The sequence below is a fragment of the Lotus japonicus genome, chromosome 2 (assembly GCF_012489685.1).
Source record: "Lotus japonicus ecotype B-129 chromosome 2, LjGifu_v1.2".
Taxonomy (NCBI): domain Eukaryota; kingdom Viridiplantae; phylum Streptophyta; class Magnoliopsida; order Fabales; family Fabaceae; genus Lotus; species Lotus japonicus.
The window spans coordinates 20,528,645-20,553,165 of NC_080042.1; the positions used below are offsets into that span (position 1 = coordinate 20,528,645).

The 24,521-nt window shown below is 39.3% G+C and overlaps 1 protein-coding gene across 1 annotated transcript; it reads right to left on the minus strand.

Moving 5' to 3' along the window:
- Positions 1-22,101: 22,101 nt before the first annotated feature.
- LOC130736207 (uncharacterized) lies at positions 22,102-24,134 on the minus strand. The gene is made up of 4 exons (XM_057588052.1): positions 23,962-24,134; positions 23,533-23,867; positions 22,481-23,449; positions 22,102-22,244 (listed from the first exon to the last, which is right to left on the minus strand). The coding sequence occupies exons 1-4, from the start codon at positions 24,132-24,134 to the stop codon at positions 22,102-22,104; spliced, it is 1,620 nt and encodes a 539-aa protein (XP_057444035.1).
- Between the last annotated feature and the right edge of the window lie 387 nt (positions 24,135-24,521).

Consider the following 24,521-nt stretch of genomic DNA (forward strand, 5'->3'; position numbering starts at 1 on the left):
CCTCTGTTCGCCATCCTTCTCTACCTTCGCGCGCCTCCGCTTAAAAGCGTCATCCTCCTCGTCGAGTATGTACGTGTTCGCCCGGGCTCGCACATCCGCCATTGACTTGGCTGGCTTTCGGCTCAATTTACTATTTAGCTTTCCTGGCTGCAATCGTTTTTAAAGGCGCGGGCCCAGGCATTTGGCTCGGATTCCTTTATCTTTACTGATGCAGCGCTGAACCGCTTCACGTACTGCTTCAAAGTCTCGCCCTCGGATAGACGCACATTGTACAAATCTTCAATCGTCACCTGCTTAGTTTTGCTCGCCGAGAACTGGACAAGGAATTTGGACGAGAAGTCACAAAAGTTTGTCATGGATTCTCGTGGTAGAGTCATGAACCATGTCATTGTCGTTCCTTTGAATGTGGCTGGAAACATCCTACACTTGACCGCATCAGAAGCGGCGCTGATCACCATCTTCGTGTTGAAATACAGCAAGTGCTCCTTGGGATCAGCCTTTCCACTGTAGTTTCCAGCACTATATTCTTCATATTGTTCGGAATGGCAACTTCTCTTACTGCCGTTGAAAACGGTTCGAACTCCGCCACAGCCTCTGCCTCGCGTTCTCCCTCATCTTGCTGCTCAATGCGATAATACTCTAGCTGCTCTTGGAGATACTCGTTTCGCTGTCATATATCGTAAATACTACTAATCAGACGCCTCCAATCTTGGCTGGAGATCGGTGCCTGAGTCTCCTCTCATGACGCCGTTGGTGACCTCTGCTGCTCTAGCGAGGACGGCGGTGAGGGCAACGGCGGTGTTGGAGAAGGAGGAGGTGGAGGCGGAGCAGGAGGAGTCACCTGATCCGTCTCCTCACGTTGCACCTGCGCACGTCGTGGCCTGCCTCTGACGCGGCGCGTCGGCGAAACATGCTGATGCTCTGGATCGTCATCACGTCGTCTGCGACGTGTTTCCATCGGAATTGGAGAATCTCTCCGGAAAAACTTGGAAACGGAAGAAACTGTAAGGAAAATCAAAGAATCTTCCCCTGGATCACCATCTCCAAAAAACTTGAGAACAATCACTTAGAAGAACAAGCTCCACTCTTCTGAATCACGATCCACGTAGTCTGGGAATAGAAATCTACCGTTCCCCACAGACGGCGCCAAATGTTCCGTGCTAGAACATAGAGAGGGAAGGTAGTACCCAAAGTATGAGGAAGTGGTGAGAATGCTTAGAGAGAGAGGCTCTAACCACTTAGAGAGAGAAAATGTAACTGAATTTCAATGCTAAAATTATTCAAATGAGCTAAGAGTCTCTTACAATTGGTATTTCCCCCTATTTATAGAAGTGGGGTTGGGCTTTGGCGCCTTTATCCTGCATAAATGGGCCAGTTGGGCCTCGGGAAGGGTGACCCAATGTCATGGCGCGTTCCCTGCCTAAGGTCAGGTTCCCTGGGCGAGGGACCCTGGGGTCTCGCCCAGTCCACTAGGTGAGATTCTCCAAAAGCTCTTTGAGGTTTATCCCATCACGAGCCGAGTCATTCCGCAGGCCCCTAATGATCATCATGGTCGGTCAAGAGGGGTTCGATGAGCAGTTTCGAACTCTATTCCCGACGACTTTCCGAGGAGACGGGATGAGTTGTTCCCCGTATGGGCCCACATGCATAGTAGTGTGTGCATTGCATATATTGATGTGATTGTGAGAAGCTCATTTATATTATGTTGTTCTCCTGTATGATTGTGTTGAATTTCTTCTCACCCCTCTGTTCTATGTGTTTTCTCGTTCTCTCATTTATCTTTAGTGGATGATCAAGAGGACGTGAAGACAGAGCGCTGAGGATCGCATGCGCGAGGTTGGACGAGCTGTGTAGCTATTAGCAGAGTCAGAGCTACCGTGTGATTGTGCATACTTGTGTGAAGTCTATGTAAGATCAAGTTTTGATCTAGTAGTACAACTCTATGTTTTGATGATTACAAGTTAACCTTTTGATATGAACAATTGTGGTACTCTAACGTGTTTTTCTGAGTGTGCTATTTACAGGCTCTGACCCTGACTCAATTTCACACAAATCAGAAGCACTGTGTATAAAGGGTAACCCAAGCAACGCTTTCGCATTCACCATGTTCAGTATGAACAGTGGAAAAGCTTCAGAAGATCTGAAGCTATACAAACTCTGATGAGGACTCAGTCGCTAGAAGCTCTGATGATCCAGAAGTTCTGACAACCAAGAAACACTGAAGGTTCAGATGTTCTGATGGTGTAGAAGACTCTGAAGATCCAGAAGCTGAATAGTGGAAACTCTGAAGTCCAGAAGCAAGAAACTCTGAAGGCCATGTTCTTCCCTCTGAGTTCAGAATCAGAAGATACAATGGTCAGAGGATCTGTGCTATCCCTCTGACTCTGATCAACCGGCTTCACAAGTTCCAATACGAAGCATTCCTCTGATCAGAAGTCTCCTAGGTTAAAAGGTCAAGTCGCTATCCAAGTACAAAAGCAAGTGTACCTTCCTGACGACCTACCTAACGTTCTCAGCCACAGCAGAAGCTGGATTTTCCAGAACTGCCCTCCAACGGTAGCATTTCCCATGCAACGCTCAACCCTAATCCTTGGAGTATATATAGAGGCTGAAGATTGAAAGAAGCGGCTAGAAGAGAAGTGAATACAAGAAGAAAAACACACGCGCAAGATATTCAAAATATTCTAAGCTTTCTTTCATCTTGTAATTTATTTAGTTTACACTCAGCTTATTCAGAAGCAAACCCTTGTAAACACCAACCTCAAACAGTTGTTTGATTTTCCTTTAGGAGATCAAGGTTGATCGGATCCTAGAGAAGACTAAGAGAGTGAATCTTAGTGTGAGCTAAGTCAGTGTAATTGTTAGTCACTTGTAGGTTTCAAGTGCAGTTGTAACTCTTACCTGATTAGTGGATTGCCTTCATTCTAAGAAGGAAGAAATCACCTTAACGGGTGGACTGGAGTAGCTTGAGTGATTTATCAAGTGAACCAGGATAAAATCTTTGTGTGCTTTTCTATCTCTATCTTTTGCACTTAGTTCTCGAAAAGATTTGTTAAAATCTTTAAGGTGGTAGTTTTGTACTGAAAACGTTATTCAAACCCCCCCCCTTTCTACCGTTTTTCATACCTTCAATTGGTATCAGAGCGCAAGTTCTGATTACCACACCTAACAGTGTTCAGTGATCCGGGCCGGTGTGAAAAACAATGGCTGCCACCACCAGTGAAACTCAAAGAGATGGTTACAATGCAAAGCCTCCTATGTTCGACGGTCAAAGGTTCGAATATTGGAAAGATAGACTGGAAAGTTTCTTTCTGGGTTTCGATGCAGATCTCTGGGATATTATTGTGGATGGCTACGAGCGTCCAGTTGATGCAGATGGCAAGAAGATCCCAAGGTCAGAGATGACTGCAGATCAAAAGAAGCTGTACTCACAACATCATAAAGCAAGAGCAATTCTTCTAAGTGCTATCTCCTATGAGGAGTACCAGAAGATTACAGATCGTGAGTTTGCTAAAGGCATTTTTGATTCTCTGAAGATGTCTCATGAAGGAAACAAGAAAGTCAAAGAATCAAAGGCATTGTCTTTGATCCAAAAGTATGAATCCTTCATCATGGAGCCAAATGAGTCCATTGAAGAAATGTTCTCCAGATTTCAACTGCTTGTAGCTGGCATACGTCCTCTCAACAAGAGCTACACAACAAAAGATCATGTCATAAGGGTCATCAGGTGTCTTCCTGAAAGTTGGATGCCTTTGGTGACTTCAATAGAGCTCACGAGAGATGTTGAGAATATGAGTTTAGAAGAACTCATCAGCATTTTGAAATGCCATGAGCTGAAGCGCTCAGAGATGCAAGATCTGAGGAAAAAGTCCATAGCCTTGAAATCCAAATCTGAAAAGGCTAAGGTTGAGAAGTCAAAGGCTCTTCAAGCTGAAGAAGAAGAATCTGAAGAAGCATCAGAAGATTCTGATGAAGATGAGCTGACTCTGATCTCCAAGAGACTCAACCGCATCTGGAAGCACAGGCAGAGCAAGTTCAAAGGCTCTGGAAAGGCAAGAGGAAAGTCTGAATCCTCAGGTCAGAAGAAGTCATCAATCAAGGAAGTCACTTGCTTTGAGTGCAAAGAATCAGGGCACTACAAAAGTGACTGTCCAAAATTGAAGAAGGACAAGAAGCCAAAGAAGCACTTCAAGACCAAGAAGAGTCTGATGGTGACATTCGATGAATCAGAGTCAGAGGATGTTGACTCTGATGGTGAAGTCCAAGGACTCATGGCTATTGTCAAAGACAAAGGAACAGAGTCAAAGGAAGCTGTTGACTCTGACTCAGAATCAGAAGGAGATCCAGACTCTGACGATGAAAATGAGGTATTTGCTTCCTTCTCTACCTCTGAACTGAAACATGCTTTGTCTGATATCATGGATAAGTATAACTCCTTGTTGTCTAAGCATAAGAAGCTGAAAAAGAACTTATCTGCTGTTTCTAAAACTCCTTCTGAACATGAGAAAATCATATCTGATTTGAAAAATGATAACCATGCTTTAGTTAATTCTAACTCTGTGCTTAAGAATCAAATTGCAAAGTTAGAAGAAGTTATTGCCTGCGATGCCTCTGATAGTAAGCATGAATCTAAGTATGAAAAATCTTTTCAAAGATTCCTGGCTAAAAGCGTAGATAGAAGCTTAATGGCTTCAATGATCTATGGTGTAAGCAGAAATGGAATGCATGGCATTGGCTATTCTAAACCAATTAGAAATGAGCCTTCTGTGTCTAAAGCTAAATCCTTGTATGAATGCTTTGTTCCCTCTGGTACCATATTGCCTGATCCTGTACCTGCTGAAGTTGCTAAAAACCCTCTTAAAAAGGGATCTTTCTCTATGACTAAATATCATGCAAATATTCCTTTAAAATATCATGTTGAGACACCCAAGGTGATCAGAACCTTTGGGGTAACTAACAAAAGAGGACCCAGAAAGTGGGTACCTAAGGACAAGATTATCTATGTTGCAGATATCCTTGATAGCTCCACTGAAACACCAATCATGGTATCTGGACAGTGGATGCTCGCGTCACATGACGGGAGAAAAGCGTATGTTCCGAGAGCTGAAACTTAAGCCTGGAGGCGAAGTTGGCTTCGGAGGAAATGAAAAGGGTAAAATTATTGGTACTGGTACTATTTGTGTAGATAGTAGTCCATGCATTGATAATGTTTTATTGGTAGACGGCTTAACACATAACTTATTGTCTATAAGTCAATTAGCTGACAAGGGTTATGATGTTATATTCAATCAAAAGTCCTGCCGGGCTGTAAGTCAGATCGATGGCTCTGTTCTGTTCAACAGCAAGAGGAAGAACAACATTTATAAGATCAGATTATCTGAGTTGGAGGCTCAGAATGTGAAGTGCCTTCTGTCTGTTAATGAAGAGCAGTGGGTATGGCATAGACGGTTAGGGCATGCCAGTATGAGAAAGATTTCTCAGCTGAGCAAGCTAAACCTTGTCAGGGGCTTACCCAATCTGAAGTTCGCTTCAGACGCTCTTTGTGAAGCATGTCAGAAAGGCAAATTCACAAAAGTCCCTTTCAAGGCAAAGAATGTTGTCTCAACCTCAAGGCCGTTAGAACTTCTGCATATCGACCTGTTTGGACCAGTGAAAACTGAGTCTATAGGTGGCAAGAGATATGGGATGGTTATCGTTGATGACTATAGCCGCTGGACATGGGTAAAGTTTCTAACCCGCAAGGATGAGTCTCATGCTGTGTTCTCTACCTTCATTGCTCAAGTGCAAAACGAGAAGGCTTGTAGAATTGTGCGTGTCAGAAGTGACCATGGTGGAGAGTTTGAGAATGACAAGTTTGAGAGTCTGTTTGATTCCTATGGAATTGCACATGATTTCTCTTGTCCCAGAACTCCTCAACAAAATGGTGTTGTTGAGAGGAAGAACAGAACTCTTCAGGAGATGGCTAGAACCATGCTCCAAGAAACTGGCATGGCTAAGCACTTTTGGGCAGAGGCAGTAAATACAGCATGTTACATTCAGAACAGAATCTCTGTGAGACCAATTCTGAATAAGACTCCTTATGAATTGTGGAAGAACATAAAACCCAACATTTCTTATTTTCATCCTTTTGGCTGTGTTTGTTATGTTCTCAATACTAAGGATAGATTGCATAAATTTGATGCTAAATCTTCTAAGTGTCTATTACTTGGTTATTCTGATAGATCTAAAGGTTTTAGATTTTATAATACTGATGCTAAGACTATTGAAGAATCTATTCATGTTAGATTTGATGATAAGCTTGACTCTGACCAGTCAAAGCTAGTTGAAAAGTTTGCAGATTTAAGCATTAATGTTTCTGACAAAGGCAAAGCTCCAGAGGAAGTTGAGCCAGAGGAAGATGAACCAGAGGAAGAAGCTGGTCCCTCTAACTCACAAACTCTGAAGAAGAGCAGAATCACTGCAGCTCATCCTAAGGAATTGATTCTGGGCAACAAAGATGAACCAGTCAGAACCAGATCTGCCTTCAGACCCTCTGAAGAGACCTTGCTGAGTCTGAAAGGATTGGTGTCCTTAATTGAACCCAAGTCCATAGATGAAGCTCTTCAGGACAAGGATTGGATTCTGGCCATGGAAGAAGAATTGAATCAATTCTCCAAGAACGATGTTTGGAGCTTAGTGAAGAAGCCTGAGAATGTCCATGTTATTGGAACGAAATGGGTATTCAGAAACAAGCTAAATGAGAAAGGAGATGTAGTCAGAAACAAGGCAAGGCTAGTTGCTCAAGGCTACAGCCAGCAGGAAGGAATAGACTACACTGAAACATTTGCTCCAGTAGCAAGACTGGAGGCAATCAGACTATTGATTTCTTTCTCAGTAAATCACAACATAGTTCTACATCAGATGGACGTAAAGAGTGCCTTCCTAAATGGTTATATCTCAGAGGAAGTCTATGTTCATCAACCCCCAGGTTTTGAAGATGAAAAGAAACCAGACCATGTGTTCAAATTGAAGAAATCACTCTACGGTCTGAAGCAAGCTCCCAGAGCATGGTATGAGAGACTTAGCTCATTCCTTCTGGAGAATGAGTTTGTAAGGGGTAAAGTAGATACAACTCTCTTTTGCAAGACTTATAAAGATCATATCTTAATTGTGCAAATTTATGTTGATGATATTATATTTGGTTCTGCTAATCAATCTCTATGCAAAGAATTTTCTGAGATGATGCAGGCTGAATTTGAGATGAGTATGATGGGAGAATTAAAGTACTTTCTGGGAATACAAGTTGATCAAACACCAGAAGGAACATATATCCATCAGAGCAAGTACACTAAAGAACTTCTGAAGAAGTTCAATATGCTGGAATCTACAGTGGCCAAGACCCCAATGCATCCAACATGCATTCTGGAAAAAGAAGATATAAGTGGTAAAGTATGTCAGAAGCTCTATCGTGGCATGATAGGTTCACTTCTATACTTAACTGCATCTAGGCCAGACATACTATTTAGTGTTCATTTATGTGCTCGTTTCCAATCAGATCCAAGGGAAACCCACTTAACTGCTGTTAAGAGGATCCTAAGGTATCTGAAAGGCACCACTAACCTTGGCTTGATGTATAAGAAAACATCAGAGTATAAGCTTTCAGGTTATTGTGATGCTGATTATGCTGGAGATAGAACAGAGAGAAAAAGTACTTCTGGAAATTGTCAATTTCTGGGAAGCAATCTAGTCTCATGGGCAAGCAAGAGGCAATCAACCATTGCTCTATCAACTGCAGAGGCAGAATATATCTCAGCAGCAATATGCAGCACTCAGATGCTCTGGATGAAACATCAGCTGGAGGATTATCAGATCCTTGAGAGCAATATCCCAATCTATTGTGATAACACTGCTGCAATTTCGTTGAGCAAGAATCCTATCTTGCATTCAAGGGCAAAGCACATTGAGGTAAAGTATCACTTCATTAGAGATTATGTGCAGAAGGGCGTACTTCTTCTGAAGTTTGTTGATACTGACCATCAATGGGCAGATATCTTTACAAAACCCTTAGCTGAAGATAGATTTAATTTTATTCTGAAAAATCTAAACATGGACTTTTGTCCAGAGTGAAGATAGATCAGAACCTCTGACTATGATACTTCTTGATCAGAAGATGTCTAGTCCAGAAGGTAACTCAATCAGAGTGTGTGTGCCCACTGGTACTGACTCTGAAGCTGAGACAACAACACGTGCGTCAGAATTTCTGATGCATAGTTCCTTGTGCCCGTGTGACAGTCTGTTATGATTGCGTGTAGATATGCTTATCTCCTGTGTGTGATTGTGTATTTTACTGTTACTGTCTATCTTTAATTTTCAACCGTTGATCTTAAAGTGTTTTTTGAATCAACAACGGTTATTTGATAAAACCCACTATACACACACGTTCTCTCTCACTTCCGGTTTTCACTCTCGCACTCCCTGCTTTTCAAAACCGCCTCCTTCGTGATTTCTCTCTCGATCTCTCTTCATCCTTCAAACTTCATCTTCTACCTCAAACCTTCAACCTCTTCAAGATGGTGAGACAAACCAGAAGATCTACTGCAGATGCACCTCAGTTCCCTCACATGGTAGTCGGGTTGGCAACGGGTCAAAGGGATCCTGAGAACCCAGCACAAGAACAAGCTCAAGCTCAAGAGGAGATTGTTCCTATTGCAGAACGGGGCTGTGCCGTTCACTGTGTATTTCCTCCTGAGGAACTCCAAGTCCTGGCAGAATGGAGATTCAACCTCGACAACTTGGCTGCAAATGGGTTTGATCTTCGTCCTGAAGTCCAAGCTCAAGGTTGGGGAAACTACTTCAATCGACTTCGAGGACCGGTGTATGAGAAGCTGGTAAAGGAATTCTGGAAGCACGCTGATTGTGATGACACTCAGGTGGTCTCTTACATACTGGGTAGGAAGATCATCATCACGGAGAAGTCATTCGTGAATCTGCTAGGTGCAGAAACTGCTCATGGGTATCGGTTCTCACTGACGGAATCGAAGCTGAAACCCAGAACCAAGGACATTGTCAACAAGGCCCTGTACACCACCTTCAAACCGGGCAAGACGAGCTACAAAGTGATGGACCTTCACCCCAAACTCAGGGTCTGGCACAAGATCCTGCTCAACTGCATCAATCAACGACCAAAGGGCAGTTCTCCAGACTACATCAACTTCAATCAGAAGGCGATGCTGTTCTTCATTCAAGACAAGGAGAAGATCTGCCTTCCCTACTTCCTGTTCTCCTATTTGAAGGAATGCATCCGGAAGTCTCGCACCACCTCCTCCATCAAGTCAGCCATCAAATATATCCCTTTTGGGAGGCTGCTCTCAGACTTTCTCATTGAAAGCAACTTGGTGCAAGATTTGATCGATGCTGGTTGCACAGAGGACTTGAGTACAATTGTCAGCGATGTCTTCACCGCCAACTCTCTGAAGAAGATGGGTTTGGTCCAGAAGAAGATTGCTCCTGCTCATGAGGACACATCTTCTGAGATCAGAGGAAGAAGAATGCCTCTGAATGACTACCCTCTGTGGACTCAAGCAGACCATCCTGAAGCCATCAGATGCTATGTTGAAGACCTCAGGGCTCAAGGATTCGAGATTGATCTTGATGATTTCGTCAGCAGACTTCCACCAGCTCCAGAGTTTCCTTCTCCTCCCAAGAAGAAAACCAAGAGGAAGATGGTTCTGGACGAATCCTCAGAGGAATCTGATGTCCCTCTGGTCAAGAAGGCGAAGAGCAAGCCTGATGATGATGATGGTGATGATAGTGAGGATGGTCCTCCAAAGAAGAAGCAGAAGAAAGTCAGAATTGTGGTGAAGCCTACTCGGGTGGAACCAGCTGCTGCAGAGGTCAGAAGGACTGAACCTCCTGCCAGAGTGACTCGATCATCAGCACATACAAGTAAGCCTGCACTTACCTCTGATGATGATTTGAATTTATTTGATGCACTCCCAATTTCTGCCTTACTCCAACACTCTTCAAATCCCCTCACTCCTATTCCTGAATCCCAGCCAGCCGCACAAACCACCACTCCACCACATTCCCCAAGATCTTCATTCTTTCAACCTTCTCCTACTGAAGCACCACTCTGGAATTTGCTTCAGAACCAACCCTCTAGGTCAGAAGATCCAACCTCTCTCCTCACCATTCCATACGACCCATTACTTTCTGAACCCATCATCCAAAACCAACCAGAACCCAAACCAACAGATCCACAACCCAGAACGTCTGATCACTCTGCTCCCAGAGCATCAGCACGTCCTGCTGTCAGAACCACGGATACAGACTCTTCATCAGCCTTCACACCTGTATCCTTCCCCATCAATGTCATTGACTCTCCTCCCTCCAATACCTCTGAATCACTTAGAAAATTCATGGAGGTTAGGAAAGAGAAGGTATCTGCCTTGGAAGAATATTACCTTACCTGTCCAAGCCCTAGGCAATATCCTGGCCCTAGACCTGAACGTCTAGTTGACCCAGATGAACCTATCTTGGCCAATCCTATCCAAGAGGCAGACCCCTTAGTCCAACAGGCTCACCCTGTCCCTGACCAACAAGAGCCAATTCAACCAGACCCTGAACCTGAACAATCAGTATCTAACCAATCCTCGGTTAGATCACCTCACCCTCTGGTTGAAACTTCAGACCCTCACCGTGGAACCTCTGAACCCAATGCTCCCATAATTAACATTGGTTCTCCACAAGGTGCCTCTGAAGCTCATAGCAGCAATCACCCAGCCTCTCCTGCACCCAACCTCTCCATCATTCCCTATACTCACCTTCAACCCACATCTCTCTCTGAGTGCATCAATATTTTCAATCATGAAGCCTCCTTGAGGCTCCGCAATGTGCACGGTCAGACTGACCTCAGTGAGAATGCTGAAAATGTGGCTGATGAGTGGAACAATTTGAGCACTTGGCTGGTGGCTCAGTTTCCCGTTATGCTGCAGCTCCTGCATGCAGAGGGAAGTCAGAGCATTGAGGCTGCAAAGCAAAGGTTTGCTAGGAGGGTGGCTCTTCACGAACTAGAACAGAGAACCAAGCTTCTTGAAGCCATTGAAGAAGCCAAGAGACAGAAAGAACAAGAAGAAGAAGCTGCACGTCAAGCAGCAGCTCAGGCTGAACAAGCCAGACTTGAGGCAGAACGTCTTGAAGCTGAGGCTGAGGCAGAGCGACTTGCGCCAGTTCTGTTTACTCCTGCTGCTTCTGCTTCCATTCCAGACCCTCAAGCTGCTCAGAACGTTCCTTCCAGCTCTACTCCGACAAGCTCATCCAGACTCGACATCATGGAACAACGTCTTGACACTCATGAATCCATGCTGATTGAGATGAAGCACATGATGATGGAACTTCTGCGCCGTACTGACAAACCTTAGTTTTTTAGGATCTCTTCTTTTTCTTCCTTTTCCTTTTTATTTAACGTTGTTTTATTTAAACTCTGTTTATTTACTTATTTTAATTTGTTCACTTGTGATTCTATCTGCATATATTTATATATATTTGTGTCACATATGTTTGCAAAACCTGTTTTATTCATAATTGTTCTATGTTTACATCATAATTCTTTCCATCATACATTATTCCCTATATCTAGAATGGAGGATCCTTCCTCATTCTTCTGCATTCTTGGCGCTGCTCCACTCTTTCCTTCTCCAGACGATCCAATGCATACTCTATGTTGCCGAGTTTGATGCTCAGATCATCTTTTTCTAGACTATCTTCTGTCGTCTTGAGTCTCTTTTCCACAGTCTCCTTCTCTTCCAGCAGATTCAGCTCCCGCTGGCAAAGCTCCTGAATCTCTTCCACGAAGCAGAGGAACTCCTTCAGATCTTTCTCCATCTCTGGACCAAGATCTTCTTCCAGCAGTGTCTTCGTCAGCTCTTGTATGGTCTTTGTACCATCGGGATGCCTAATATTGAGGAACATATCTTCCTCAAACGCCTTCCTTCTGAGCTCTTCTAATGCCATTCTGTATGATGCCATTTTTTTTTCTGAATATTATTCGAGGTGTGAAGCTTACCTTTCTCTCCAACGTTTTTATAGGCTTCACTTTCTCTCTGAAAGTTAATGCTCTTACAGTTTCTCGAGGTTAAGTTCTTGGTAACTGACCCTTCTATTTACTCACTTGACCGGTGGTAAACGTTCATCCCTTGCATTAACTCTTCTATTTATTATCGCCTCACTCTGATTCTTACATCGTCTTCATTTTCTTTCAACTTAGACCTTCTCTAAGGGGGAGTACCTTGTACTTCAAGCTAAGTTTTTCACACCCCGAGCTTTTTGCTTATGACAAAAAGGGGGAGTAAACCCAGTTTTTGATGTGTAAGATGTGTTAGTGTGACTTATTTTTCTTTTGGAGATTTTAAGAGTTCCACCTTCATGACCATAGATGTGTCACTGGGCAAATACAAGGAATACATTTCACTTCTTCTGAAGTGATTCTAAGTTGACTCTGATACCCAAGACTCTGATACCTTGTCCATGACTCTGATCACTTATGCGCTCTGATTATTCGTTTTTCATCTATGTCATAAGCTTTTCACTCTGAACTCTTATATGATTTAGCTCAGAATCTAGACTTTACTAACGTTTTCATCAAGTATTAGATTCAGGGGGAGCTAAGCTCAGAATCAAGCAGTGACTTGAATTCAGAATGAGCAAGATAAACTATTCACATCAGGATAAGTCTTATTCTATATCTCTAAACTCTGAGTGAATTCAGTTTAATGTTTAAGAATTGTTCATCAAAAATCTTAGTTTTGTCATCATCAAAAAGGGGGAGATTGTAAGATCAAGTTTTGATCTAGTAGTACAACTCTATGTTTTGATGATTACAAGTTAACCTTTTGATATGAACAATTGTGGTACTCTAACGTGTTTTTCTGAGTGTGCTATTTACAGGCTCTGACCCTGACTCAATTTCACACAAATCAGAAGCACTGTGTATAAAGGGTAACCCAAGCAACGCTTTCGCATTCACCATGTTCAGTATGAACAGTGGAAAAGCTTCAGAAGATCTGAAGCTATACAAACTCTGATGAGGACTCAGTCGCTAGAAGCTCTGATGATCCAGAAGTTCTGACAACCAAGAAACACTGAAGGTTCAGATGTTCTGATGGTGTAGAAGACTCTGAAGATCCAGAAGCTGAATAGTGGAAACTCTGAAGTCCAGAAGCAAGAAACTCTGAAGGCCATGTTCTTCCCTCTGAGTTCAGAATCAGAAGATACAATGGTCAGAGGATCTGTGCTATCCCTCTGACTCTGATCAACCGGCTTCACAAGTTCCAATACGAAGCATTCCTCTGATCAGAAGTCTCCTAGGTTAAAAGGTCAAGTCGCTATCCAAGTACAAAAGCAAGTGTACCTTCCTGACGACCTACCTAACGTTCTCAGCCACAGCAGAAGCTGGATTTTCCAGAACTGCCCTCCAACGGTAGCATTTCCCATGCAACGCTCAACCCTAATCCTTGGAGTATATATAGAGGCTGAAGATTGAAAGAAGCGGCTAGAAGAGAAGTGAATACAAGAAGAAAAACACACGCGCAAGATATTCAAAATATTCTAAGCTTTCTTTCATCTTGTAATTTATTTAGTTTACACTCAGCTTATTCAGAAGCAAACCCTTGTAAACACCAACCTCAAACAGTTGTTTGATTTTCCTTTAGGAGATCAAGGTTGATCGGATCCTAGAGAAGACTAAGAGAGTGAATCTTAGTGTGAGCTAAGTCAGTGTAATTGTTAGTCACTTGTAGGTTTCAAGTGCAGTTGTAACTCTTACCTGATTAGTGGATTGCCTTCATTCTAAGAAGGAAGAAATCACCTTAACGGGTGGACTGGAGTAGCTTGAGTGATTTATCAAGTGAACCAGGATAAAATCTTTGTGTGCTTTTCTATCTCTATCTTTTGCACTTAGTTCTCGAAAAGATTTGTTAAAATCTTTAAGGTGGTAGTTTTGTACTGAAAACGTTATTCAAACCCCCCCCCCTTTCTACCGTTTTTCATACCTTCAGTCTAGTTTGTAGTTGGCTGATAATAGCATGTATGTAAATAAAGGGTATCAGATCCCTCAATCAGCTCGTCATGTCAGACTTGTGGGGTCGAGTTTATTCTGCCCTCGTATAATATAAATATGACTATGTCATGATCATTACCCGTATGATATGAATCAGAAGTTTGTGCGTTTATTTATCTTGTGAAATTTGATCTTTGTTTTCTTTAAAGTTATTGAATGCTTAATACATATATTACTATTATTTATTAGTATGTCTGCGGGAAGGGAATGAGTTAGGTCGCCACATTTAGACAAACTGATCTGTTTCCAGTGGGCACTAACCACCTCAAGTCGGATCAAAAGAGCCAATCTTTCCATACATAGGACAAAGAGATAAGACGACAGAGGGTCGTCTTTCCAAATACCCCGAGAAGGGAAGAAAAACACCTGAAACGAGCTTAAAGAAACACAACTCAAGATGAGGTCATGTAAGGATGGAGAAAAGCCAATGTCCAGCAAAATATCCCTCAAAAAACTCCTCTTCACTCGGTCATAAGCTTTCTCCAAGTCTATCTTCAACACGACCGAACCCTTCCTCTGATTCAAGTATTTCATAGAGTGGAACACCTTATGAGCCACAACCACATTGTCAGAACTTTGCCTCCCTGGGATAAAGCTACAATGTTTCAGAGCTACAAGATCATTCAGGTATCCCTTTAGACGGTTAGCAATGACCTTCGCCATCATCTTGTAGATGACATTGCAAAGGGTAATAGGTCTATACTGACAAAGACTAGCAAGTCTATCAATCTTTGAAATAAGAACTAGAAGCGTCTCATTGATTTCCCTCACCCTTCTGGGCTCATGGTAACAAGCTATCAAAGTATTAACAACATATGGCCCCACCACTTCCCACAGAGACTGGAAGAAGAGAGGGTTCAAATCATCTGTCCCGGGAGACTTAAGCGACCCCATGCTAAGGAAAGCCTCTCTTATCTCATCTGAGGTAAACAAATCCTGAATTAGCTCTAGATCCCTCCCCGGTAGAGGGGGAAAAGAGCCACAACGAAGGAAAGAAGGGGTTCCAATTGCTTGCGTGTAAATATTTTAAAAAAAGTCCACCGTCAAACAATGCAAGACATCCTTATCAGTGACCAAGGACTCATCCTCCCCAATAAGAGCTTCAATACGATTCCTATTCCCACGCACCGTAGTAGCCGTATAAAAAAAATGTGTGTTCCGATCCAAGCCTCATAGTTGTTTTTAGTCAAGTATGTTGTTTTTTCAATATTTTGGTCAACTATTTAAATGATAGGGTGTGGATTTCCCCTGACCTAGCTCACATATCCAAAGGGTTGTAAGTGGTCAGAGCTAGCTAAAGTTATAGGGCATGGTAGGCTGAAAAAGTTAGGGCCATAAAGAGGCTTGGCTGGCTGGCCATAAGGTCATGAGCCAAATTGACACCTCTAATATATAATTTAAAGTAATAGTATTAAGTATCTCAACTAAGTGTTAGGTCTAGTTGTAAGAAAACTAGACCTTTGTAAGAGTAAGAGCACAAGTTCTTCTCCCATGAAAGACATTTGTTGGGAGAGACGGTTACAATTTTCGAAATATGTTGAGACATATGTCGATGACCAAAAAGTATTATTGACTATTAAACTATTTTTTTTTATTATATAATATTTTAAAGAAAATTTATTCTACTTGAAACTGAAAGTGTAACTCATGCAGCTGATTTTAGACCGCAGTTCAAATAAATATGGTCAGTAGCAAAAGTATGGCGTATGATGAAATGAGCACTATTTTGCACATAATATGTTCTTAAGTTGGGCAACAATGGCGTCACTCACCACCATACACTTCTGTGCATCTAATTTAAGTTTTATTCTTAGATGATGCATTCATTTCAACAGTTTGATACTTTGATTTATGAAAATAGTGGTAAGGACGGATTTCCATTTTAAATGTTTAAATATAAATGAAATTATTTAAAAAATGAAAATTAAATTAAATATTTTATATTGTTCAAATAATGCAAGTTTAATCCTCTTAAGTAATGTCTCAAGTTCAAGGATTACATAAAAAAGTTATTTAAATAAAAATAATATTGTTTGTAGTACAAATTTGATAAATATAGCCCTTCAATTAAACTTTACTGATTTATTTTAAAGATCAATTATATTATTTATGTTTTATTGAGATTAAAATAATCACTAGTTGTTCTTGTTATATATATAAATTTTTAAATTTGGATAATTTCAATGGAAAAGCTCCCAATCTTTGTACATGATATTGTATATAGATTTTTGTTTAGTGAGCCAACTTTGGGTAGTGCCCTATTTATTTATATGAATCAATTTAGATTCTTATTTTTATTTTGTTGTTATTAAAGGACGTCGATCTAACTTACACAAGTTTTTTTGGTACATCGGTCAAGTATGTTGTTTTGTCAATATTTTGTCAACTATTAAAATGATAGGGTGTGGATTGGCCCTGCCCTAGCCCACATTTCCAAAGGGTTGTAAGCTGAAAAAGTTAGGCCCATAATATAGGGGTTTGGCTGGTTGGCCATAGGGTCATGGGCTAAATTAACACCTCTAATATATAATTTAAACTAATAATATTAAGTATTTCAATATAGTGTTAGGTCTAGTGGTAAGAAAACTAAACCTTTCTAAGAGTAAGAGTACAAGTTCTTCTATGAAGGACATTTGTTGGGTGAGACCGTTACAACTTTTGGAATATGTAGAGGCATATGTTGATAACCAAAAAGTAGTATTAACTATAAAATTAATTTTTTTAATTTGTTATATAATATTTAAAATAAAAATCATTCTACTTGAAGCTGAAATCCTAACTTATGCAACTGATTTTTAACTGCAGATCGGATAAATATGGTCAGTAGAAAAAGTATAGCGTCTCATGAAATGAGCGCTAGTTTCCACATGATATGCTCTTATTGTTTGGCAGCAAGGGCATCACTCACCATCATATGTCTTATGCCTATGACTCTGATCCATTACCATGACACACAAGTTTTTCTCCAACACTTTTGTGCATCTTATTTAAGTCTTACTCCTAGATGATGCATTTATTTAAACTGTCAGTTTGATACATTGATTTATGAAAACATTAGTAAGGATGAATTTCCATTTTATTTGTTAATATAAATGGAATTGTTTTAAATAATATTAATTAAATTATTTATATTTTTCAAATTATATATGTTTGATCCTCTTAAGTAATGTCTCAAGTTCAAGATTAAATAAAATGATCCATTACCATGGCGCACACGAGTTTTTCTCCATCACTTTTGTGCATCTTATTTAAGTCTTACTCTTAGATGATGCATTTATTTAAATTGTCAGTTTGATACATTGATTTATGAAAACATTAGTAAGGATGAATTTCCATTTTATTTGTTAATATAAATGGAATTGTTTTAAATAATATTAATTAAATTATTTATATTTTTCAAATTATATATGTTTGATCCTCTTAAGTAATGTCTCAAGTTCAAGATTAAATAAAAAAAGTTAAATAAAAGTAATATTGTTCTAGTACAAATTTGATAAATATTATCATTCAATTAAACCTTAAATGTGTTTCTTTTAAAGATCAATTATATTATTTATGTTTATGTGAGATTAAAATAAGCAATAGCTAGTTGTTCTTAATATATATTATATTCCAAATTTGAAAATTTGAAATGGAAAAGCTCCCAAACATTGTAGTATTGTATATAGATTTTTCTTCATAGTAATCAGCCAAATTTAGGTAGTGGTGTATTTATTTATAAGTATCATTTTTTATTTTTACTTTGTTATTACTAAAGGAAGCCAATCTAACTTACACAAGTTGGCACACATTACATATCAATTTTTGGGAAATGATTTTTGGTACGATGTATTTCAGGAAAGTAAAAAAGAGTGAACAATTGTAACCCAGGGTCCCTAACTTTTAGCCAACAACATTACACAACTCATTTCTTGCGTAAAACCTTCTTTTGTAAAAGATAGTACTGCTATTAATTTTCTAAGTTTTTGACCTGGATGACTTCGTCCGTTCAGAAACTATAACATGTAAGAATTATTTATTAATTCTTATGGGCTTCAATTAATTGTGGATTTTATATAAACGAGATGACTCATGATCCATATGATTGTGCTATGCAAGCCAACTTAATTATTCAAGTGATCCATTTACTTGGGCTTCAATATCTGTATTTATTAGTGTGGATTATAGTTTAGGCCTTAACTCATTGACCCATGATGCGAAGAGACTCGGGTAAACTATATGATGGCTAGGTCCCCTTTATAATTACTTATCTGAAACGACTCCACAACTTGCTCCATTGATGATGCCATAGTCAATCCAAGTCACTTGACTGTTGCGGATTCTAAAGATGAAAATAAGACAATTTTCAAATGAGGTCATTCAATCCTTAATTCCGCTCATGATTTGACACTTATGTCATCCATCTTATTCTATTCGGTGTTCTATGATCATGTATGAGTTTCAATTCTTTCTTACATTTGGTATTAGAGCCACCATATATGATTTAGGACTTAAACTCGATTGTTGATTTGTGTAATATGTAATTATATGATTTACCCTTCGGTATTGAATTTTGGTTAGTTTGATTTTTTACTTTACTTTGTAAATTTGGGAAACCCCTTTAACCTGAATTTTTTGAAACCCGATTTCACCTGTGAAAAACGATAAGATTGAACGTAGTTAAAACCTATCCTTTTATTGAATGAGGTGAGAATATTGCCGATTAATTGATTGTAATTTTTAAGACTCTTGCGGCAATCAAAATAAAATATAACTAGTTGGTGTTAGAGCATGCGTGTCTACTCCTTGTTCAATATTGTGTTGACCCGTGAATTTTCACGGACCACGGCCTTCTTGTTTACGAGGGATTTGTTTTTGTATTTCAGAAGTGTAAATGAAACAAATTGAGTAACGGTTGTGGCATATCTCTTTAATACAAGTTTGTAGGCTCTACGAATTACAACATAAATTGAGAATTTAAAGATTAAGTTATTCCCTTTACAGTTTTAGATTTATTTTTTGATTCGACTCATATTATAGGGTGTAATTTTGATTTTCATGTTAATAGTTATTGTTTATTATTGTATGAAATAAAAATCTTCAAATGTCTGCTTTTATTAGTTTTAAAATCACATGACCCATCTTGCAATTATGTGGACTTTGAACAGATAAAACACCATCATGTAAAATACCCGGTTTATGACATGTATGTTATGGATTAAACATGTAACATTATTTTATTTATAATCTCAAAAGTTAGCATATGTTAGCTTGAAAATTATTATCAGAAGTTCTAAACGAAATTCATATATATCAAATCCACCTCGAGGAATGTTGTTTGTCCATTATAATATTATCTAATATTTAAGTCTTTTATGTAAGTTTTTTCTTTACTGTACATCTTGGGTATCTTCAATTTGTAGTGAATTAATATCAATTACAGGACCTCTAGCTTTTGATATTCTCAGTTTTTATTTTGAAGTACCATAATTTACATTCAATGAAGTGAGTTGCTTCACACAAATTGAACACATTAATAAAAATAGTAAAAGCATTAATAGATCAACAAATTTGATCATTGTCTTGTATGATCATATATACGACTTTAATTGAGAGTTTACGAAGTAAAAAAAGTTAAAAATTAACGAACTCTTACCGAAAGGTATTGTTCATGTCGCCTGATTAGTTTGCGATATGCCCATTGTTTGGCATTTAATTTATTGCCTTTTGAGGTTTTCTCTATAAATTAATATCGTGCATGACCCTACATTTTCTACCCAAAAAGGGAATATGCAGTAACATTGAGCATCTTAATCTTTATTGTCAAAGACCGATGCATGTTTGGCATGACTTGTTTGTAATGACAAGGTTATTCTATGATAGATTTTGAGAATATTATAATAGCATGACATTTGAATATTAATTTGGATTTGATTTGCTTCCAATGACTTGAGAAAATTGAGCATGGTGAAAGATCTTGGATGATCTTGTCATTGAGAGTTATTTCACGTATGGGTAAAATAATTTACCTACTTCTTATAGTGAGTTATGTTTTCTCCATAAATTTATTTATATTCATGTTATGAGGACTATTTTGGAGAGTATTATAATATGAATCGTGTTATATATTTGTCCAATTAATATTTTGAAAAGGTAATATTCTAGAAAATTAATATCTAAGTATTTGATTTGATTAATGTTGTGAAAGTCAGTTGTATTAGCCTACATGATATATTTGGTGTGCAATTTTAGTGGGTTATAGGCTTGTATTTGAACTGTTCAAGTACAATAAATTAATGAGAAATGTTATTTAATTTTAATTAATGACTAGTGAGGTGTCTTTATGGGTACAGGGTACACCTTGTTTTGAACTAAGTCATGAATCATTGTTTTTGGCAAGAGAAAATTTATTTCCTATGCAAGAACTTTTATAAACTATTATGTGTGACACCACCAAAGTGAGACTACTCATTTTAGTTTATTAAAGTCTCTTTGTTGTTTGAGGAATGTTTTCAATTATTTCATGCATTTGTCTGCCCAAAGGAGTTATTGTATGTAGTGATTGATTGGAATTCTGGCAACCGTAGGACAAATGTTCTACCCAATGTTTAAGACATCGTGTACAACATATGACAACAAAAACTTGCAGTTCAGGAAAATAATTAGAAAGCAATAAATATTAACACAAGAGATTGATAACCCAGTTCAGTGCAAAATCACCTACGTCTGGAGGGTTTTCACTCGAGAAAGCAAATCCACTATTAGTATATTGGTACAATGGTTTTACAGAAGCAAACCTTGCTTAATACCCATGTTACCTAATACTACCCAGTGTTTTGTACTTAGTCCTCCCCCTAAGTATGAGAACCCCTCTCACTTTCTCTCACAATCACTGCCCCAGTGATTAATCTCTTACAACAAGAGCAAAGACAAATCACAAGATCAAACACAAACACACAAACAACTCTAAGCCAAATAAGAGCAAGTAAAGCTGCTGAGAGAGTTACAAAAATAGTGTGAACTCACAAAGATAAACTCTAATGATCTCTGTAAAAATGCACACCTAGCAACTAGGTTTAGGTCTTCATATATAGCAGTCCTTCAGGCCTTGTATTCGATGGGCTTGAAAGAGCAAAGAGTCCATAGCAAAATTAGAAAGTGAACCTTTAAAATCAGTAACAAATATTAACGTGAAGATTTTAGTGCAAAGATACAACTTCAACAAATCAAATCATTTGTAACCGATTTGATCACGCTTGATATATTCTCTGAACGACGCAGATAAGCTTCTTCAAGAACCCTAGCTTGTTGACCACGCAAAATCCAAAGCTTCCAGAATTAAACACTTACAACACACAACAGGCCCACATAGACAAATGTTGCATCCAAGATGCTAAAACATCTTGTCCTACATCATGTCACAAAACACACCTAAAATGTAGACAACCCTGATCAAAGGAACAACAATCTCCCCCTTTGTCAATTTTTAACTAATACAAACATACTACCACATATGATCCTCATAGACTTGCAATTTGGATCAACATATCAAAGTAAAATAGAATATATCATAGCAGCACACATAAAACCTTCCGGAATCATAGCTATTTTCAGCAGCTATATGCAAGCTCATAAGCACACACAAACATATTGCACATCTCCTACCATAGCAGTATCATCACAGAAGCAGTGCACAACTTCACAAATCACAAGCAAGCTTTCCACACTACCACAAAAAAAAAACTACCAATATGAACTACCACATCATCAGCTATTAGCAAGCTAACAGTAAAGCAATATATACTACTCCCCCTTATAAGCATAATTTGGCAACGGACTGTAGAAAGAACACTTGGAGTAGACACAACCATGATCCATTAGATCATACTATTGTAGCTAGACAGAGTGCACAAGAACCAATGTCATAGGATTATTACACACCAAGAGTTAGAGTGAAAACAACCCAGTGGATGATCAAATACATCCAAAAGAAAAAGGAAACAGAAGACAAGGCACATGATCACATCCTAAACATAAGAGCTCTCAGAGTCCGACTCCTCATTATCAGCATCCTCTTCTTCCTCATCCTCATTGCCTTCAGTAGTGTCTTCCTCCTCTTCATTAATAGCAACATCTTCCTCATCAACCTCAGCTTCATCTTCAACGGGTGCTTCAGTCAGCATCCTGATAAGCTAGTCAACATCATGCTTCCTAATCTTGCTGGCCTAGATAGTATCTTGAAGAGTCTGCGAGATCTCTCTCAACTTAGTCAAAATGTCCTCCTTACTGGAACCAGTAACCTTCTTGGCTCCACTAGCACTAGCATCACTCTTGGCAGCAGACAATACAATGTTTGGAACATGTGTCTCAGCAAACAAACGATAATCAAAGTTCAAAGGTTCTTACCTTGAGGCTCATCAGCTCTCACAATGTCTGGGTGTTGCTGCCTGACCAGTTTAGTCAAGAGACAGGGAAACGTGATTGGTAGCTTCACAACAAAAGATCCAGCATGCTTGATGGTCTGCTCAAACACATGATTGCCAAAATCAAACTTGGCTCTTGTTCCCACAAAGAAAATCAACCTAGCCAGTTGTGGAGTGACTCCATAGGTATGATTGGTAGCAACCCAATTTGCAGCACCAATCTTGTTCAGCACAGAATACTTGATAGTCGACTTCCTAGAAGGCAGCAATCCTTTCTTGGGCCACTTCTTGACCAATTTACAAGTGATGACACAAGCAACTTCATGGAGATCAGACTCCACCTCAATCACAGCTTCAGAGCTTCTTCCCAGATACTCATTGATCACAGTTGGAGAGAAGTTCACACACTTTCCTCTCACAAAAACTTTGTTGTATTCCACAGAGCTTTCATCATCACAGTCAGAGGGGATGTTCACAATGAACTTCCTGACCAATTTCTCATAACACCTGCCAAGATCCTTGACAGTCTTCATCAAACCTTCACTCAGAAGATCCATGATCTTCTGAGAACCCAATGCTTCTTCACCCAGTTCTCTCGCCCTAGAAAGCTTTCTATGATAAACAAATTTCCATCTCTGAGCATTCTCTGCAGAGTGGAAAGAGACATTATCCATGGGGACTTCAGCAACATTTAAGGGAACTCTTTTTCCCTTCACTCTCTTCCTAGCGGTAGTAGAGATATCTAGCACACCTAGCTCGACATCAGGTTCTGAATCACTCTCAGAGACATGCTTCCTCTTCTTACTCTTACTGACAGAATCCTTTCCTTTTCCCTTCTTTTTCTCTTTTTTTTTCTTCTCAGGAACTTGAACCGGAGAACTCTTGTATGTCTTAGGAGTGCGGTGAGAAGACTTCACCAGTTCTTTCGTCATCTTCTTCTTAAGTCTATTGGCTATACTTTGCACAGTCAATTCAGCATCATCAGAGTGGTCATCATCAGACTCAACAATTACCTTTTATTTACCTTTTCTTTACCTTTTCTGGAATATGGTTCTGGAACTGTCTTGGTTGACTTTGTAGAAACATCCTTCACCACTGAATCCTTCACAACAGGAACTTCGTCACTTTGTGTTTCGTCAGAACTTTCAGAAGACGATTTGGACTTCTCCACATTTGGTTCAACATCTTGCTCAAAAACCCTCACACCAGAGAGATACAGTAAATCAACAGCATGTTCAATGTCTGGATCAACAACAACTTCAGGATTATGGATGAAATTTTCAGAATTCTCTTGATTTGGAGAGACAATGGGAATCTTCTTCTTTGTGCCTACATGCTTATCCGCATCTTCCTGGTCGCAAATGTAGGTCCTGGAGATTGAGATGGAGCAGCAATTGCAAATGAGGAACGAGTAACCCTAACCGGTGTTGTTGTCACCTACACAAACAAATCATTAACTACTACAAATGAGTTGACAAACACACCCCCAATTCACTCCTTATTTTCTCAAATTTAACCGCATCCAATACCTTGGTAAAAATATCCGCCAATTGTGCTTCAGTATCCACATGCTCAAGCATTATAATTTTCTCTTCAACAAGTTCTCTGATGAAATGATTGTGTATATCAATGTGCATGGTTCTGCAATGTTGAATAAGATTCTTGGAGATATTGATTGCACTCAAGTTGTCACAGTACAATATCAGAACATGTATGATACTCGTATAATGAGCATCAGATGTTTTGTTTAAATGATAAGCGTTTGCTTATCTTTTGAATAGTGATTCTACTAGATCCTCAATTTATATATTAATATTATTAATTTGTATGTTTACGGGAAGAGAATGAGTCGTATTGCCACAGAAGCTTCTTCAACAACCCTAGCTTGTGGACCACGCAAATAATCCAAAGCTTCCAGAATTAAACACTGAAAACACACAACAGGCCCACTGGGACAAGTTGTTTTACGAATGTTGCATCCAATATGCTAAAACATCTTGTCCCACATCATGTCACAGAACACA